The 21,415-nt window shown below is 43.9% G+C and overlaps 1 protein-coding gene across 5 annotated transcripts in view; it reads right to left on the bottom strand.

Moving 5' to 3' along the window:
• Nucleotides 1–21,415, bottom strand: part of mast2 (microtubule associated serine/threonine kinase 2) — a 266,095-nt gene that overhangs the window by 191,953 nt on the left and 52,727 nt on the right. The window contains exon 1 of one of the 5 annotated variants that reach the window (XM_078408493.1): nt 19,429–19,870. The exons of the other annotated variants lie outside the window; for them this stretch is intronic. Coding sequence (XP_078264619.1) covers nt 19,429–19,467 — 39 coding nt within the window. The 5' untranslated portion in view covers nt 19,468–19,870. Of the gene's footprint in view, nt 1–19,428; nt 19,871–21,415 lie in introns of those variants that run through there. 5 annotated transcript variants of the gene reach the window in all.

Raw genomic sequence — 21,415 nt, 5'->3', positions numbered from 1 at the left:
GCTTCGATTCATGCAACAGTCCAATACAATTACATTTCAATTAGTCATGTGACTAATCTTAATGTGGCATTGCAAGACAGCGTATTAAATGAAATAGCTCTGCCAAGACTTGTTGAATAGTGCTGCTATTGTGATTCAATTTGCATTTGTAAAGAAAATATTCACTACTCTTGCAAACAGCTGTCCTTTCATCCTTTCCACGCTGTTAACAATAAATCAGTTCTTTGGCCAGCTGTTTTCAGTAAGATGTTCTTTAAAAAATGAGCCCCGAATAAAGTGAGTTTCTCATTAATTGCTTCATCTGTGTGCAGTATCCATTGAAAATGAATACAGCACAGGCTTCATGAAAATAAAAATCAGTTCAATTTTATTCTATTGTTCTCCAAGTGAACTACATGTGATGTATGTTCAGTTCAGCAACATCTTGGAACACACACAGCATCTCTGTATAAATAGGATAAATTTGTTTAATTACACCCAAACACAACAAAAATAGTTATTAACCCACAATTTCCATGCATTGCATAACCATCCCTACGTGGCGGAGAGGAAGTAGTCACAGGTCAGAAATACTGCTTTGTATCCTTCACATAATACAAAAGCAGTATCTCACACTGATGGAGGAGCAGGTAGATCCCCATTGCTTTATCAAGGAGACAAGGGATATATACCAAATCTAGAGAGCAAAATATTTATAGCTGTCAAAAAACAAAAGCTGAAGGCAGGTGCCAGAAACACCTCAGAACAGGCATCATTTAAATTTATCAGTTCAAGTTTCTACCCTTCCATCAAAAGCTGGAGTTAAACTACTTCGACGCAGGTACAGAGCCAGGAAGTGAACAAAGGGAACCATGGCAGGGTCCAGGATCAAAGAGATTAACTAACACAAGAAATAATAGTGCAAGGCCAAAGATGGTGATAATGAATCATTTCCCAAAGCACAAGATGTATTCAGTAGTAGTGGAAAAGTGTGAAGCAGAGGTGCAGAAACAGAAAAAGCTGAAATAGAGGGAAGATGTGATTGAAGGTAGGATCATGTTGGAGATGACAGAAATGTCGGAGGGTGAAGTGTTGGATGCAGAGGCTGGTGGGGTGAAAGGCAAGATCCAGGGAAATTCTATCCTTACTCCATCTAGGAGATGGGGGAGCAAAAGCAGAACTACAGGACACAGAGAAAATGAGGGTATGGGATCCATCCATGACTGCACCGAGGAAACCAAATCTATTAAAGAACGAGGATGTCTCGGATATCCTAAATGGAAGGCCTCACCTTGGGAGCAGATGCAACAGAGATAGATTTGAGGGGAAAGCGTTTCAGCAAGAGGCAGAATGGGAGGAAATGTTATCCAGATTACTGAGGGTCGGCAGGTTTGTAGTCGACATCCGTTGATAGTCTGCCCCTGGGATGAAGACAGAGATCAAGAAAGGGGGGAAGGGTATCAGAGATACTATAACAGTATAACAGTATAACAGAGCTTTATTTGTCGTTCGGTACCGAAGTACCGAACGAAACTACATAGCAGTCATAGAAAAAAGAAAAGAACACAAGACACATAACCCCAACACAAACGTCCATCACAGTGACTCCAAACACCCCCTCACTGTGATGGAGGCAACAAAACTTCCCCTCTCTTCCCCCCCGCACCCACGGACAGTTAATGAAATCGCCAAGTGCTGCATGAGTACAGGAGGCAGCCCCGATGCATTCGGCGATAAAGCAGAGAAAGTGTTTGGGGATGGTGCCAGGTTACATTTGGAACGGCAACTGTTCAATGCAACTAACAAAATGGCAGGCGTAGCTGAGGCCCATGACTACACCTTTAACTTGGAAAAAATGAGATAAGTCAAATGAAAAGTTGTGGAAGGACCGAAAACTCACCCATCCATGTTCTTCAGTGATGCTGCCTGACCCACAATGCCAACACTTTGAGTCCTAATTTTTAAAACAGCATCTGCAGTTCTTTGTTTCTTCATTCAACAAATACGCATTTGTATTTGTAAATCACAAAGTCATGTGCTTTAAGAATTAAGCACTTGATGCAAACTGATACTTCGTTGCAGTATCAAGGGATAGTGCTGTCAGAATTGACCATCAATGTGATAAATTGTGAAGCTAAGGTTCCAATTTTCCATTCTTGGAACAGAAATAAAATTTCAGATTGGCAGGCTGCTATAAAAAGGGATAAAGTGAGGGTGTCAGGAGTTATGGGATGAAGGCAAGAGAAAGAGTTTACGAGGGAAAGAAAGATCAGCCATGGTTCAAAGGCAGAGTGGACGATGGGCCAAATGGCCCAATTCTGATCCAAGAATCTATGGACATGAACTTGGGAACATCGAGGAGCAGATTAAAAGAAATTTGAATGCTGCATGTCCTGATGATGCAAAATTGGGTAGGAAAGCAAGATACAAAAATGATCCGCAGATGACAGTTTAAACGGATGACAGCTATGTAAAGTTTGGCAGAGCTAGAATTGTTTCATGTGCAAGGACTGATCAAATATTTAAATGACATGCTCAAATTACAGATGTGAAACAGAATCAATCAGAAACACCCATTTCCCTTTGTAGCGAGATCAACAAATTGGCAATATACGATTTAGAGAGAAGCTAAAACAAAATAAAATCCCAGATGGCATTTTCAAATGTATTGCCTTCAGGGATACTTGAGAGAAAAAAATTCAATGCAGTTAAAAAGCTGTGATTTGGGAACATGGATTCAATATTTTTCAATTGACATGAACAAGTAACGCATTTCTATAATTAATCAGAGAAAAATATACCAATGGAAACAGGCCCTTCAGTCCACCAAGTTCAATCATCCATTCACAATAATCCTGCATTTGTCCAATTTTTCTTCTTCCTGCATTCTTATCAACTCCAGATTCTTCCACTCACCTTCATTAGGGCAATTTACAGTAGCCAATTACCTTACCAACTCACACACCTTTGGGATGTGGGTAAAAATGGAAGAAACCAGAGGAAAATCATGTGGTCACACAGAACAAGTGCAAAATCCACATCAGCAAGACCCAAGGCCTGGCTGGAACCCAAGTCTCTGGCGCAGCAAGACAGTGGCTCTATCAGCTGCATCAGCCAAAGAATCAAAACATTCTTTGATTTTTCCTTGCCAAAACACTAAACTTTTCACACGCAATTTCAGATAAAGGATTTTCTGATGACAGGGCCCATCATCGCGCAAAACATATGGCAGTGGCGGTTCCTGAAAGTTAGGCCACACCTTGGCCGAACCCTCGGCACTGAGACTGACAGGGTCAGGGCACTGCCCAGTCCACGGGGCTTCTCCAGCAGGGGTTGTGAAGAGAGAGGAGAGTGAACATGTGTGCTGGCAGCTTGCTGTGTTAATAAAGCCATCCCGACTGGACTAGCCTGGCGTCCAGCCTTATTTCGGGCTGAACCGATCGCTCCCGCTACATTGGTGACCCGACGCTCCAAACTCGACATTTTGGAGCACAACATGCAAGACGGCAACCAGCTCCCCGCCTCTCTGGCCGACCAGGCCCAGCTGAACACGGTCGCCCTGAAGCTACCGACCTTCTGGACCTCCCAGCGGCACGTATGGTTGCAGCAGGCTGAGGCCCAGTTCCACGTCTGCGGGATCACGGTCGACGAGACCCGTTTCTACTACGTCGTCGGTGCGCTCGCCCAGGAAAGGGCCGGTCGCATAGTGCCTTACCTGCACGATCCCCCGGCGGCCTCTAAATACAAAGGCCGCAAGGCGCTGCTTCTCCGCACCTTCAGGCTCAACCGCAGGGATCACGGTCGACGAGACCCGTTTCTACTACGTCGTCAGTGCGCTCGCCCAGGAAAAGGCCGGTCACATAGTGCCTTACCTGCATGATCCCCCGGCGGCCTCTAAATACGAAGGCCGCAAGGCGCTGCTTCTCCGCACCTTCAGGCTTAACCGCAGGGAGTGAGCCGCGCAGGTCTTCAACATGGGCAGGCCCGGCGATCGGAAGCTGTCGGCCCTCATGAGCGAGATGCTTACCCTCGTGGATGGCCACCAGCCCTGCCTTCTGTTTGGGTTTGCGTTCCTGCAGCAGTTGCCGGACGACATCCGTCTGCTCCACTCCGGGGTGAAATATGACGGCCCCCGGAGATCGTCGACGAGCTGTGACTGACGTATCGGCCGCAGCAGGGCGGCGCATCTGTCGATCGGGTGTCGGCAACGCCCCAGAGGACCCAGCGACCGTCCCAGGGGTTCGGTTGCATCAGCCCCAAGCCAGCCGGTCCCGGGCAACGCCAGTAGAGGGCGCTGGTGTTACTACCACCAGCGCTGGGGTTCCGCAACTCGATAGTGCCGCCAGCCCCGCTTGTACCCGGGAAACGCCGAGGCCGGCCGCCAGTAGTCGCTGCGACAGCCGGCCAGATACACCGCCTCTATGCTTGGGACTGACATTCGGGGCGCCGGTTCTTCATTGACACCGGGGCAGAGGTGAGCGTTTTGCCCACATCGATAGTCGACACCCGTTCAGGTAAGCGGCGGCCTTCGCTCACCGCTGTGAATGGCAGCCCCATCCGGACGTATGGGGTTCGCACGGTCCCGCGTATTTTTGGTCCCTGTCATTTCACCCGGACCTTTACAGTCGCCAACGTCTCCCAGCCACTGTTGGGCGCCGATTTCCTCCGGGCTCAATCCCTGTTGGCGGATGTGAGGAACCACAGTGCTTTCGACCGGGAACTCCTCACCTTGTACCTGGCGGTGCAACACTTTTGCTATTTCCTGGAGGGCCGGCGTTTTACCGCCTTCACCAACCACAAGCCACTCACGTTTGCCTTCGCGAAAGTGTCCGACCCATGGTCTGCTCGGTAGCAACGTCAGTTGGCGTTCATCTCAGAGTTCACGACCCGCATCTGCCACATCGTGGGCAAGAATAACCAGGTCGCCGATGCGTTATCCCACCCCGCCATTGGTGCCGTCCTGGAATTAGCCCCGGGTATTGACTATTCCGCTTTGATAGCAGTGCAGCTGGAGGACAGTGAGAGGCTCGCCTATCGCACTGCGATTTCCGGCCTGGTGCTGGAGGACGTGCCGTTTGATACTGTGGGCGCCACGATCCTGTGCGATGTGTCCACTGGTCAGCCGCGACTCATCGTCCCCGCCGCCTGGCGCCACCGGGTGTTCAACATCATCCACAGGTTGGCTCATCCTTCCATCCGGGTGACGACTACCTTGGTAGCTGCCCGGTTCATGTGGCACGGCTTGCGCAAACTGGTCGGTAATTGTGCCCGGGCGTGCATTCCGTGCCAGACGTCAAAGATTCAGTGCCACGTCCGGGTGCCCATACAGGATTTTGCTGTGCCTCGCGGTCGCTTCGACCACATCCACGGCCACTCCCGCCTGTGCCTATGGGGTTTCTCCAGCAGGGGTTGTGGAGAGAGAGGAGAGTGAACATGTGTGCTGACAGCTTGCTGTGTTAATAAGGCCATCCCGACTGGACTAGCATGGCGTCCAGCCTTATTTCTGGCTATACCGATCGCTCCCGCTACATTGGTGATCCGACGTTCCAAACTTGACATTTGAGCACAACATGCAAGACGGCAACCAGCTCCCCGCCGCTCTGACCAACCAGGCCCAGCTGAACACGGTAGCCTTATTTTGTGCTGGACCGATCGCTCCCGCTGCATGGCAATGATTTCACATTTCTGAAGGCTTGTTTTACTACTTATTTGCACAATGACCACGACACTGTCCCTTATTTTACCTGAAATTCCCTAGTGTTAATTAAACAATAATGCACATGGCAAGGATGGTGGGTAGATTTAGGTCATGTGCCCAAACAACCAAAAAGAACAGAACACATAAAAATGGAATTCAGGATAAAACATGAGGTTGGTATAAGACAGTGAATGGACCGCAAATACTGAATATTCACAGTGGCAGAGTTGCTGCCCTGCAGCTCCAGACACCCGGGTTGGACCCCGACTATTGTTATTGTCTGTACGTTCTCTGTGTGAGCATAGAGGTCTTGTCCAGGTGCTCTGGTTTCTTCCCACATCCCAAAGCCATGCACATTTGTAGGTTAATTGGCTTCTGTAAATTGTCCCTGCTGTGTAAGATAGAGTTAGTGTATGGGTGATCGCTGGTTGGCGTGGGCTTGGTGGGCCAAATGGCCCGTTTCCACGCTGTATCTCGAAACACCAAGGGATTTATGATAGATAACTGTGCGAGGATGGCCTTAAAGCGATGATTGTTTCTCATTCATTTAAATACATAGGAAAAAAATAGATGAAGGAGTAGGCCATTCAGCCCTTCAAGACAGGACCGCCATTCAATGTGATCATGGCTGATCATCCACAATCAGTACCCCATTCCTGCCTGCCCCCCAAATCCCTTGATTCCGTTAGCCCTAGGAGCTCTATCTAACTCTCATTTGAATGCATCCAGTGAATTGGCCTCCACTGCCTTCTGAGGCAGAGAATTCCACAGATTCACAACTCTCTGGGTGAAAAAGTTTTTCCTCATCTCAGTTCTAAATGGCCTACACCTTATTTTTAAACTGTGGCCCATGATTCTGGACTGCCCCAATCCCATAATAATTTTATATGTTTTTATAAGATCCCCTCTCATCCTTCTAAATTCCAGTGAATACAAGCCCAGTCATTCCATTCTTTCATCATATGACAGTGCCGCCATCCCGGGAATTAACCTCGTGAACCTACGCTGTACTCCCTCAATAGCAAGAATGTCCTTCTTCAAATTAGGAGACCAAAACACTTCAGATGTGGTCTCACCAGGGCCCTGTACAATTGCAGAAGGACCTCTTTGCTCCTATACTCAAATCCTGTCATTATGAAGGCCAACATGCCATTAGCTTTCTTCACTGTCTGCTGTACATGCATGTTTACTTTCAGTGACTGATGTATAAGGACACCCAGGTCTCATTGCACTTCCCCTTTTCCTAATCTGACACCATTCAGATAATAATCTGCCTTCTTGTTCTTGCCACCAAAGTGGATAACCTCACATTTATCCACATTAAACTGCATCTGACATGCATCTGCCCACTCACCCAATCTATCCACGTCACCCCGCATCCTCATAGCATCCTCTTCACAGTTCACACAGCCACCCAGCTTTGTGTCATCTGCAAATTTGCTAACGTTACTTTTAATTCCTTCATCTAAATCATTAATATATATTGTAAAGAGCTGCAGTCTCAGCACCGAGCCTTGCAGCACCCCACTCGTCACTGCCTGCTATTCTGAAAGGGATTGGTTAATTCCTACTCTATCTGCCTGGAATGGCCTGGATTCTCCAGTTAAATGGGCAAAAACCGAATTACTAAATAAAGAGACGAAGGATAAATTACGTGTGTCAATACAAAACATCAAAACATGCATACTTAATGTAAAGCAAAGAAATCGAGTGTCATGAACCCCCTTACATTTTTAGTCTTGAGATACATGGAAGATAATTCAGCGATGTAGGTTTTCAAAGAAATCCAATTTTACAAGTATAAATAAATTTACAAAACATTTTTACTGGTCAATGTTCAATATCAATAGTTTATCCAAACATTTATTTTGTACACGATGAATGGATTCAAACTTTAACCAAAAGTAATTCCAAAACTATCATAATCAACGTGAAAATAAGAAAGAATATGAAAAAGCAACAGTTTTATTTTACCCGACTTCTAAAAGAAACCAAAATATCTTTGTGATTCTTCAAAATAGAGGATATTATTCAACTTTGTACTTTCTAAAGCAATCCAATTCAAATTACTTGATAATGACATTAATGACACTGAGAGAGCGAGTCGCACAAAAGCGATGTGGGCACCGGCTCTGCGGCTCCCCAGCCTGTGAATTCCCACATGTTTACATCCCTCCCAATGCCGTGTTTCTTCCCTCCCGGCCTTGGGTTAAACTTTACCCCCCTCACTCAGTTATAGCGGACAAACAGCAATAACAGACGCTACCCAAGCCCCCCCCATGGTCCATTATTACGAATGTTTACCATATTCTTCATTTTTAGTGCACCAACAAACTTAAGTAATGGTGTATCTTTTGCATAAATGATTAACATAATGATAATAAGTGAGAAACAATTAGGAACAAATGACCAGGTCCATTTTGATTCAACCGCACTTCGGGGAATCTTTGGTGTGGCTGCATCTCACATGTCCTGCTCAGAATCATTCCACTTGAATGATTTCCTCTGTATCAGGAGACTAATTTATGCACATCTGAATATTGTGGATGTTGTAAGACCATTGCAAATTTTGAAGGATTTCTCCCTTACGGCATCTGCCCAGGAAGCGACAAGTCTCCTTTTGTTTCAGTCAATTAAGTTAACAACTGAACAATCATACAGAGTTATAATGAAGAGCTGTAGGAACAGCTGCTATGCTTAGTACACAAAAATCTTAAGCTCTCAAATGTCTAACTGCCTCCAAATCAATTAGAATCTTAGTTAAGTAGGAACATGAATTTAAGAAACCACTTCTCAATCATCTCTATTGTGTGTGTGTTGTTCCTCATCCAACAATATAAACTCATACTCCACCAAAGCTGTAAATGTAGATTTTCTTCTGCAAAAATAGAGACTTGATCTCATTCAATCCAAAGCTAAATGTGGGTGAGTGGGGGAAAAAAGCAAGCAGCGAATCTTTCAGACTTTAGCTCAATTCAAATGGCAAAAAAGTTGACCAGGTTTTAGATATCCTCACGGGAAAAGCAGATAATCAAACATTTTAAAAACTCAAAATAGCACAGCAGAATTGTGAACAGAAAGTAGTCACGAAGGGAAATGTGGTTGGTGGATAAAGAATTGTGTTTGTGACTTGAAGACAATGGTTTCAGGCTTCCTGGTATTTAGCTGGAGGAAATTTCTGCACATCTCGTCCTGAATGTGGGACAAATAACATAATAGATCAGATATATTGAAAGATCAAGGGAAGCCTTAGCTGGGTTCAAGGAAAGGATAGAATTAGTACGCAACAGTAAAAATTGTAGCTGGATTTGAAAACAAAACTTCCCAAGTTCCTTATTTTTAAATGGATGATATTGTAGCAATGCCAAAAGAGTCTGTATGTGTGTCAAAGCAGAGTTCAAACCATTAATAAGACCGCATACATTACTTAAACCAGGAAGTGATTTGTCACCTAATAATCTGACTGAAAACAAAGGATGTGTAAAGAAGTAATTAGTACAGTTGCAAATTAGGTTGGATGTCGCAACTGGAAGGTGAATGAATGTGACTGAATAAAATTTTCATGGGAGGGAATAACGAGAGAACATTACAGGTGAGCCTGGCATTATGGTAGTTCGAGTAATGGAAAATCACCCTTACAAATTCACAAATCACGACCCACAATGAAATACTGAATCAAATTTGCTGTCAAACACCATCAATAATCCTCCAATAGTAGCGCAGCGGTAGAGTTGCTGCTTTACAGCGAATGCAGCGCCGGAGACTCGGGTTCGATCCTGACTACCGGTGCTGCACTGTAAGGAGTTTGTACGTTCTCCCCGTGACCTGCGTGGGTTTTCTCCGAGATCTTCGGTTTCCTCCCACACTCCAAAGACGTACAGGTATGTAGGTTAATTGGCTGGGTAAATGTAAAAATTGTCCCTAGTGGGTGTAGGATAGTGTTAATGTACGGGGATCACTGGGCGGCACGGACTTGGAGGGCCGAAAAGGCCTGTTTCCGGCTGTATATATATGATGATATATGATATGATATGAGAACAAGTATTGCCCACACCATGGATGATCATTCAGGTGGAAACCAAGAAGCCACAGAGAATATCTGAAGATATTCATAAGCACCATGGTGCAAATACCAAGGATTTGAGGGTATAACATTTGAGAAACAGAAAAATGGGAAAGATGGTGAAAAAGACAGTATTAGTGAAAGAGTTCCCACAACAGTTCTTCCATCAAACGTGTCCAAAGACAGGCAGCTCGATTTGTTACAAATACCTATGAGAGAGAAGCGAGGGTTACCAAACTTCTAAATTCATTAAAGGTGGAACCCGCTCCAAGACAGCCCACCGTTTGACCCGTTTTTACAAAATGTTAAATGGTCAACTCGACATAGATTACCAATTCTACACCAAACCTATCAGGAGCAGGCGAGGGCATTCGATTCAATTCGAAATACCAGCTACCAAGACAGATGTGTATAGCAATTCATTCTTCCCTTGCACAATTAAAGCATGGAATAGTCTTCACACTACTATAGTTACTCAACCAAACGCAACTAATCTCGACCCGAAACGTCACCCATTCCTTCTCTCCCGAGATGCTGCCCGACCTGCTGAGTTACTCCAGCATTTTGTGAATAAAGCAACTAAATTTAAGGTAACTCTTCTTCCCCAAGAAGCCCTTCTTGCTTAGGTCCATACTCTGCAACCTCCAGTTTAAATTCCATCTGGAATATTTTGGAGGACCAAGAACCAAGAATACATGAACCCAAAATTAACAGAATGAGTTTACATGATTTATAAAACCCAGTCAAGTGATAGAAATTGTTCATTGAGTCACCTATTTTGAAAACTTCAAAATACAGTTGTGGAAAAATATTACGGAAATCAAAAAAAATTAAAATCTTATTTTTCAGTGTCACAGTACCTGACTCGTGACTAAATGTTTGAAACGTGTATACGCAGTCTTGCGGAAAACATAGATGCTACCTCTGAGTTGAGCAGCTGTTCGGTAATGAGGTCAACCACACTGTTTCACTTACATTTTTACTTGATCTTATTTTAAAGCATTTCTGCTTCAGAGAAAGATTTTGGGCAATTTGACATTAGCATACATGCAGAAAAGAGCACTCTCCGACTCTCACTCGAGCACTGTCCAAGTCTCTCGATGATATCTACACCCGAATGCTCAGAAAAATTCAACATTTCAGTTGGAGGGGCCACACCACCAACGCCCAGCTCTTTGGGGAGATTCCACCTCTCACCGAGAAGATCAGGTCGAGAAGGATGAGGCTCGCTAGTGATTGCCACCGCCATCCAGAAATACCACCAAACAAGATTGTGCTGTGGGAACCCACCCATGGAAGACGGAACCCGGGACGACCAAACAAGTCGATGCTGAAGACGTTGATGCAAGATGCATATATAGACTTCTTCTTGTGTTTGAGGCAGCTGAGGTTATGTAACGCCTTCCAGGCGCTGTAGCCAGTGCAATGTGCTGTTGTCGAGGGCCGTGAGGTCTACCCCTCCACCAGGGGGGGGTAGATATTTTCCGATAAGAAAATGTTTTCAGTGATGTTTCAACATCTTTGCTGAATAATTCAGACATTGATGTTAATCTCTTTATTTTCTCATCAGTGATTTTCACATGACATACATGGGCATCTAAAAACACACGTCTGCTTTCATTGGTACATCAAACAAAGTTGACACATTTCATGCAGTTCAAAATTATTGCATTTTATCATTGTCATGCATGCACCCTCTTCTTTAAGTAAATGTAGAAGCACACAAACACATTGTCTGAACAGCCTGAAATATATCCAACAATGTGTCATTTCTGACTGAGCAATAAACAAAAACATCTACAGGAGACCAAAACGAATCCACCAGCAATGAACCAGGCTTGTTCAGAAGTGAACTAAATAAAGCAAATGTGATTATTAAATCAAAATAGTTCACTCGCAGAAAATGTTACTAAATAATGAAGCATCTCAGAGTTTTAATCATTCTTACAACATACATGTCCACCAAGGAGTTCATTTTTAACCTTTTATTCATACAAAAGCTTTAAACTTAGTATCTAGGATTCCGTCTTGGAGTCATCACAGCAAAAGATCAGCAGACTTGCACATGAAATGGACTGTAAAATTGGAAATAGCATTGCCCACTGACCCATACTAATTGTTACCATTACCTAGGTAGCCTGCGAGTCTCATTTCATATATTGTCTAGTCTGCCAAACTGAAATGAGTCATACACATTTTAAATGGCATTATGATACAACAAAATGAATTGCATATTATAAAAATAGACTTCCATGAGCAAGCAAGAAGCATTAACATGGTTTTACTGATGGTATGACCGCAAGCCCCAAAGAGAAATAAAACATTTAAAACATAAACTGATCTCACCACAATCTGTAATCTCACGGCTTGGCACATATCTCTATCCACCACTAATATTAAACAAGGGCAAACCTTGATTCAATATCAAGTACACAAGGCCATACCTGAAGCAGCATCAAGCATAATAACAATGAAATACCAACTTGAGTGAAGCTGCAATGCAGGATATACTTGATAAATAGTAAAGTCACCAACAGATCATATCAGAAACCATTACATCTAACCATAAATGCTCACGAGCAATAACAGCTACCGGCAAGAGGCTCCAAGAATATCCCTATCCTCAAGTAAGGAAAGGTACAGAATGCAAGGAATCAAAGACAAGACAGGTACATTTGTAACAATCTTGAGCCAGAAGTACTGAATACACAGCCTAGATTTGTTCCTCGTACTGTCGCAGGTACTTCAACCATCAGCACATTTAAGTAAAAGGACGTACATCCACAAAACACGTGACAGGTAATCATCAAGACTCCTCCAAGAGTCCCTCCCAAACTTGATCTCGACAACCAAGATTAAGTGCAACAGGAACATGGGAACATCGCCACTGCATTTTTGACGCCAACCAAATTTTAGAAATACATCACAATTCCTTTTTTTTGCTGGATGCATATCTATCCAAAGACAACATGAAAGTATCATCATGAAGAGGACTGTAGCAGATGACAAAAAAACACAACTCATCACCACTCAAGGGAAATTCAATATGGGTAGAAAATGCTCATTATGTGAATTTGGGAATGGGTAATCTTTTCAATAACAGGAGTTGAATCACACTCTGCAAGAGTCTAATTCTACAATTAGATTTCCATTTAAAAAGTCCAATAGCCTTTTTTTTTAAACTTCAAAAAATACTTGACTCACCACCAGGGATGTTTGGGAACCAAGTGAAATAGTGAAGAAAAGCAGCTTTGTGCCAACAAATACCTAATAGAAATCACTTAAAGATGAAAGAAAAATGCAAGGCGCAGAATTTGTCACCTTCAATTGAATATAAATTTCAAAACATTTCATTATTCTCAACTCTGTTTATCAACATAATAAAGATGATGATATAAAGAAAGAAAAGGCTTATCGGATCTGTCTAGCTCACTCATTAATTATTTATAATCCTTTGACCCATCCCATTGACAATACTTTTAAATGCTGGTGTTCACTGACAACATTTTCCATGTGTTCCCCTCAAGTGAAACACTAATATTGATCATCAATCAATTTCACAAATAAGTCAGCTGAGTGCTTAATAAGCACCAATATATAGCTAGAGTTTTGGTCTTTAATTTCACAAATAAAAATTCCCCCAGGTTCAGGTATGGTAAATAAACTAATCAGCTGTGAAAATATTGCAACAAAAATATGATGGCTCTGTACATTTTCTTTGCTTCGCTTCTCTTCCATTTCCTACCCTCAGGCCCAATATGCATTTCCTGAGGTTGGCCTGCAAACACACTCTGCTGCTCTTGAACCACATGCGAGCAAGTGCCCAAGGGGTGCGCCATGATTTATGCCACCTGTCCCTGCACTGCACAGTAGACTCCCCATGGAGTCCAATGGAGCAATGCAAACTACTACAGACTTGTCAGCACTCATGCTTGGAAATATCCGACACAGAACTTGTACTATTAGACCCGAGACAAATACAGTAGTCTCACTGAAATTAATGCAAGGAATCAGCTACCACCAAAAGAACAAACTGACTATTTTACTTCATACAATTAAAATCAGGGTCTTAATTGATTTTCAATGTGTTTTTAGATTCCAGTTCTTTACAGTTGGATTTTTAAAATTATTTTTCATAGATTCTGTGTGGTTTTGAATGTGTGATCATCAGAAACATTGCTAACTTTTAATTTTTCTGACAACTTGTCTCAGAACAGAGCATCAGTGGTTGCAAAAGCCATTCGAGGTGTGCTCTAGGCCTCCAAGACGAGAGGGGTTCTGTGCTGCACTATGACTGGAAACCCACCAGCTGGCAGAAAACCATACTAGGAATCACAAGGTATCAACAATCCTGTGGTAGCAGTAAATCAGTCCCAAAGTCTTGGGTATTCCCTATGGGGGCCGTCGGCTTTATTCCCTTCCATTTTTAAATGTTAGAAGGCAACTTGCACATTCAAAGATGGCACCTGCTGGCAATTGCATACAACCATGCCTCATTTTCTTTTCTTTCAAGATGGAATCAGTGAGAGGCCATATTTTGCAGACAGCATGTAGGAGAACATGTGTATTCACATTTTGATCTTTTAAAGCTGCAATCTGCAGACAGAACGCCCACAGTAGGAAACTGTCTTATCAGCCATTTAAATGCATTGGCATTCTCACAATCGCCTGACAGATTCAGTGGAACCAACTCCCTGGATAACACCTGGATGCATCAGGGCGGCCTCCATTGTATGAGAAAACCTGGTCAGGAAAGACTGAAGCGTGGGAGCATGCTACCCTCTTCTCCTCACCCCGCCAAATCCTGGCATCCTTGTTCCCAATGTACAATAGCTGGAGAACAAGATAGAAGATCCAAGAGCAACACAGCTGATCAGAGGCACATTGGGGACTCGTGTGTACCTACTTAACGGAGAATAGAGATAAGGCTCACACCAACTCTGTAGACATGGTGCTCTAGCACAAGGGCTATTCCATCCACCAAATGGGCCAAGCGGTGGTGCCTGAAAAAGGAAAAGGTGGTAGATACTGCTTCATGTTAAACTCATTCCTGCTCCCCTGCCCTGGAACATCTGGTGGTTCAGTGCTGACCATTCTACCTACCATGGGAGTTCTCAATCTGCAGTTCTGGCTGCAGTCTACATCCTGCCCCAGCTAGAGGAATCGTTGACTGCAATCACAAAGACAAAACATTGTACCTTATCATCTTCCGCAACATTGCTGAGGACTTCAACGAGCTTGAAGAAACATCTGCTAAAATACCATCAATACATCACTATCAATATCAGAGGACCGAACATACTCCATCACTGCTGTACCACCATCAGGAATGTCTCCTGCTCCATCCCTCGCCTGCTTTTTGGTAAATCTGTCTACCTGGCTATGCTGCTTCTTCCTGTGTACAGACCAAGACTCAGAGTGTGGTGCTGGTAAAGAACTCAGCTGATGCAGAGGTGTGGTTACAGGACTGTTTAGCACTGGTGGACTGGGTCAGGTTCAAGGATTCATCACCAGACCTGAATGAATATGCCTCCATTGTCACCAATTTCATAAAGAAATAGTCACGGAGACATACAGCACCGAAACAGGTCTCCATCAACACTGGACCCACCTGCCTGCATTTGGCCCACATTCTACTAAACTTTTCTATCCATGTACTTGTCCAAATTTATTTTAAATATTGTTATTCTACCTACCTCAACTACCTTCTTTGGCAACTCATTTCATATCCCCACAACCCTGTGTGCAAAAGTTGCACTCAGGTTCCTATTAAATGTTTCCCCTCTCACCTTAAACTTATGTCCTGCGGTTCTTGGTCACCTACTCTGAGCAAAAGACAATGTGCATTCACCCTATTTATTCTACCCATGATCTTATACACCTCTAAGATCATCCCTCATCCTTCTGCGATCCAAAGAAAACAGTCCTAGCAAACCCAACCTCTTCCTATAGCTCAACCTCTCAAGTCCTGGCAACATCAGTCTGAAGAAAGGTCTCGACCCGAAACGTCACCCATTCCTTCTCTCCCAGGATGCTGCCTGACCTGCTGAGTTACTCCAGCATTTTGTGAATAAATCGATTTGTACCAGCATCTGCAGTTATTTTCTTATATACATCTCGTGAATCTTCTCTGCACTCTTTCCAGCTTAACATCTTTCCTGTAGCAGTGCGAGCAAAACTGAAAACAATCATCCAAATGCAGCCTCACCAACGTCTCGTACAACTGTGACATAACATCCCAACTTCAATATGCAATACCCCGACTGAAGAAGGCCAATGTACTGAAAGTCTTCTTGATCATCCTACCAACCTGTCACGCCACTTTCAAGGACCTATGTACCTGCATTCATAGATCTTTCTGCTCCACAACACATGCCTCGGTGATCCAGAGACATAAGCAAAGTCCAGGTCTGATCTGCCGAAGGCCAGCGTAAACATAGAGACAATTCCGGACTAAGCTGGAGTCACAGAGGGAAACTCTACAGCTGTGGAAGGTTCTTATATGCTATCACCTCCCTCAAGGTAAAACTGTGTAGCATAAGTAACAATGATGCATCACTTCTGGATCGACTCAATGCCTTTCATGTACGTTATGAAAGAACAATGATACATTTACACAAGCCCCCACAGCCCCTGAAGACCCTGTGAACTCAGTCTCTGAGACAAACATCAGAGCATCCTTCAAGAGGGTGAATCCACACAGCTGAGACGGTGTACCTCGCCAAGTGCTTTAGACCAGATTGGACCAACTGGCTGGGGTATTCAAGGACATATTTAATCTCTCGCTTCTGGTCTGAGATCGTCACCTGCGTCAAAAAGGCATATACTGTACTGGTGCCCAGAAGCATGGTGGAATTGTTTCAATGACTGCTGTCCAGTAGCACTTACATCGATTATAATGAAGTGACTTAAAAGGTTGATTTTTGCATGAATCAACTCCTGCTTTAAAAATAACCTGGAATCGCTTCAACTTGCCTGATTGACAGCTCTCCACCCTGCTCTGGACCATCTGGATAACAGGAACACATATCAGGCTGCTGTTCATCGACTATACTTCGCCAGTTAATATTATAGTCCTCTCCAAACACATCGCCAAGCTCCAAAACATAGGCCTTTGTGCCTCCCTTTGCAATTGAACACGACCTCCTCATTGAAACTTACCGAAAGGCCTGGAGTGAACGTGGAGGATGTTTCCACTAGTTGGAGAGTCAAGGAACAGGGTCCATAGTCTCAGAATAAACAAACGTACCTTTACAAAGGAGATGAGGAGGAATTTCTTTTGTCAGAGGGTGGTGAATCTTTGGAAGCCAATTCAATGGGTATTTTTGAGGCGGAGAGTGACAGATTCTTGTTTAGTCAGGGTGCCAGGGGTTATGGGGCAAAGGCAGGAGAATGGACTTGAGAGGGAAAGATAGATCAGTCATGACTGAATAGGGGAACAGACTTGATGGACCGAATGCTGCTCCTTTCACTTCTGAACTTTACACCAGACAACAATTTGCGCAGATTGCCAACAACATCTCATTCTCACTGAATATCAACAAAGGTACACCTCAAGGTTGTGCAGCTTCACCCCCAGCTCTACTCTCTTCAAACTTATGTCCGTGTGGCTAAGCACAGCACCAATGCTATCCATAAATAAGCCAATGATACCACTGTTGTTGGCCGAATGACAGGCAATAGTCAGCGTTCAGGAGAGAGATAGAACACCTGGTTGTCATGCTGCAATATAACCTTTCGCTCAATGTCAACAAAACCAAGGAACTCATCGTTAACTTCAGAAAGGGAAAGCTCAAAGGCCATGTACCAGTTTTCATTAGTGGGTTGGCGGTGTAGAGAGATGGCAGCTTCTAATTCCTGGCGCTAAATGTCTGATGACCTGTACTGGGCCAGGCACATAGATATGATCAAAAAGAAGGCGCCATTACCTCTACCTTCATAGAAGTTTAAAGAAATTTGTCAGGTCACAGAATACACTGAGAAATTTCTACAGATGCAGTGCAGAAAGTATCCTGGCTGATTTATTCACAAAATGCTGGAGTAACTCAGCAGGTCAGGCAGCATCTCGGGAGAGAAGGAATGGGTATCCTGGCTGAAGTATCCTGGCTGGTTGCAACGTAGACTGGTACGGCAATTCCAATGCACAGGAACGCAAGAGACTGCAGGGAGTGATGGGCACAGCCAGATCTACGTCTGGCACCGTCCTTCCCACCATCTAGAGCATCTGCATGAGGGGTTGCCTCAACCATTGAATCTCACCATTGGGAATATGCCCTCTTCACGCTATTGCTATTATGCAAGAGGTACAGGAGCCTGAAGTCGCACACCATTTAGGAACAGTCACTTTCCGAAAACCATTAGGTTCTTGAACTGACCTGCACATTCCTAATCTTATCTCAGCTATGGAGCACGACAGGCCTTCTCTAGCACTCCTGCCGACTTTTTTTTCTCAATTGCGTGTTGCAACAATGTGTTGTCCTTTTAGTTTCGGGATGCTGCATGGAAATAGATCCTTCAGCTCAGAGTACACGTCGACCGTCAAATACCTGCTCACACTAGTTGTATTATTCCACTTTTGCATCCACTCCTTGCACACTAGAACCAATTTTACAAAAGCCTGTTAACCCACAAACCTGCAAGTCTTTGGAATGTAGGAGGAAACCAGAGCACCCGGAGGAAACCCACGCAGTCAGAGAGAACATGCAAACTCCTCACAGACAGCACCAAAGGTCAGGATTGACTCAGAGTCTCAGGAATCCAGGATACAACCTTCCTGAAATATGTTTCATGGTATCTAATTAGATTTTGTATGATTGCCACACTGTACTGAGGAGATCTTACACAAAGGAAAACCTTGTAATGAGTGACGGAAAACCAAAACTGAAATAGAAACAGATAATGCTGGAAATGCTCAGCACCTGGGAGGAACGCAACAGTTGAAGAGCCTGTAAACTGCTGCTTCTTTCTCCACAGAAGCTGCCTGACTAGAATATTTGTAATATTTCCATTCTATCACCTTGTGGATCTTCTGTCAGGAGAGGGAGCAGAGACAACTCTATTGGCCTTCACCACCTATCAGCCAATATTTGCTGGTTGAATGTGTATGTTTAAAAAAAATAAAACATAGAAAATAAATGGGAAACATCCCAGAGAGACAATGAAAATAAAATCACAGCACGTTTTAGTTTTTGGAATTACTTCTACCGACAGAAATTAATTACATTAAAATAAATCTCAATCAAAATACGTAACGGAATGGTATACAAATCTCAGCAATTGATTAAAGTTAACATACCCTGCAACCCCTAAAGAAAGCATCAAGCCGATGATCGGAGGCCGTTCAGAAATAAACCCATCAGCTTCAAAAACTCGAAGCTTGATGCTTTTCTTTTCCCCATGGCTCGCCTATAATTTTAAATGGATAAGTAAAGGCCCTTTAACATATGCAAGTACTTTGAAGATAGTTATTTTTGTTAAAGCGCAATCCATCCTCGAACATTCCGTCAGGTCTGCAAATCATATCCCAGCATTCAGGGTGAACAAGGTACTGCCAAGAGCTGCCAAATTCAAAATAATCAACGGAGCTGCAAAATAATCAACGGAGGTGACACCAGCTCACCGGCACATTTGTTCAACCGTAACACGTGAAACTTAGTTTCAGTTCAGCTTCCTCCGTCACCAGCCTTACCTGCAATCCTCTCCTCCTCAAAATACTCGAATCATCCATGGTACAAATTCAGATTAAAATCCCCCAGTTCCTTCCAATTTGCAAACACGTGTGAACTGAATTAACTGTTTGTTTGTTTGTTTGTTTGTTGAGCGGCCTCTCGCATCAGCAGTGGACCGACAGGCAAATGAATGATTCTATTCCCAAACAGCTAAAGCTGCTAGACTTCATTTCTTATTTCCGTGAGGTGTCTCGTTCTCTTAGAGTTCGTGCTGCATAAATCTGTGCCTTTCTTTTCTGCCTGGAGTTGGCTCCGAAATGCTCTAATGCTTGTACTGCAATAGGTCACCTCGGCAGGGTTGTTTTGCTCCTCCGAATGGCTGAGACACATGCGATCGGACGTTGCGAGAATTCATTCACCAGTGTAGCTGCCGGGTCCATCTCAATTTGGTAGCACCTCGGAATGATCAGTGTTAATGGAAAAGCAGACTTGGCTAATAAGCCAGCCGCTGATCTAGTGTGTGGATTGCGGCCACAATCACAGCCCGTTACTGAGTCACTCCAACACGAGGACAAGCATTTCTAGCTTTTTTTTGTTGTTGTCAGCTTTCCGTCTTTCCGATGTTACATCTCCCATCACCACAAAAAGACTCTCCTTTCCCGCTCTCTCCAGATTCGAATTAGGCCATAAAGTGATTGTCTGAGTGAGATTACTGGAGATTTACCAGCCAAGCGTGCTGAGCTCATTTGGGAAGCATCGCCACCATTCAAAAGGAGTCAGACGCGGCACAAATACAACGTGCACGAAGTGTTCAGTTCACAAATCTTGCTCCGTTACGCCAGGCGGATTCCAGTGATCGGTAGCGCTTCCTCTCCATCTGCTGTTGAAAACAACTGAGCGCAAGCAATCAGCCGACCAACCACATACAAGCAGGGGAAGATTTGCCTAAATCATACGCTCGGCTGTTCACGCTGCCGAGAAGAAAAATAAAACCCTCCCAGTTCCTTTGGCACAGATCTCATTCATTCCACAGTTCTTGTGTCACAAACATCGTGCGAAATGCCATTGTAACAACTTGCTAAATATTCGGTTCTGAACTGTGATGTTGAGCAAACCAATTCCACATCCACGTAAGTCCATGGGAAATCGTTTCAAAGTACAAGCTTAATTCCAAGATAAACAGACAAGAAAGCGGGGTTAATTCCCTCTTGTGAAAGCGCTCCAGCCTCACCACACAATGTCGCCCAACATGCGCATTATTACAACTGCTTACATTTGAAGAGAGATTCTGGAGGCATATTTTTGTTTGAATAACTAATTTTAGAAGGAAAACTTTAGGTGGTGACACCCTGTTAACCGGACCAGCTACATGTTGCGAACAACATCGACACGAAAGCCTGATGAGGTCCCAATCCTGAGAAATCGCACTTCGATGCAGTTTTCAGATAACAGGTGGTTATTTTTAGTGTTCTTTTCAAAGGCCCCCTCAATTTCACTTCCGCTGATTACTAACGACAAGCTTTGTTCTTATATAACATATATAACATATAACATATATAACATATAACAACTACAGCATGGAAACAGGCCTGTCCGGCCCTACCCGTCCACACCGACCATTCTCCCTGACCTAGTCTCATCTACCTGCACTCAGACCATAACCCTCCAATCCCCTCCTATCCATATACCTATCCAATTTACTCTTAAATAATAAAATCGAGCCAGCCTCCACCACTTCCACCGGAAGCCCATTCCATACAGCCACAACCCTCTGAGTAAAGAAGTTCCCCCTCATGTTACCCCTAAACCTTTGTCCCTCAATTCTGAAGCTATGTCCCCTTGTTGGAATCTTCCCCACTCTCAAAGGGAAAAGCCTACCCACGTCAACTCTGTCCGTCCCTCTCAAAATTTTAAAAACCTCTATCAAGTCCCCCCTCAACCTTCTACGCTCCAAAGAATAAAGACCCAACCTGTTCAACCTCTCTCTGTAGCCTAAGTGCTGAAACC

The sequence above is a fragment of the Rhinoraja longicauda genome, chromosome 11, assembly GCF_053455715.1.
Source record: "Rhinoraja longicauda isolate Sanriku21f chromosome 11, sRhiLon1.1, whole genome shotgun sequence".
NCBI lineage: Eukaryota > Metazoa > Chordata > Chondrichthyes > Rajiformes > Arhynchobatidae > Rhinoraja > Rhinoraja longicauda.
The sequence above is the reverse complement of the archived record's forward strand: the minus strand, read 5'-3'. Positions and strand labels throughout refer to the sequence as shown.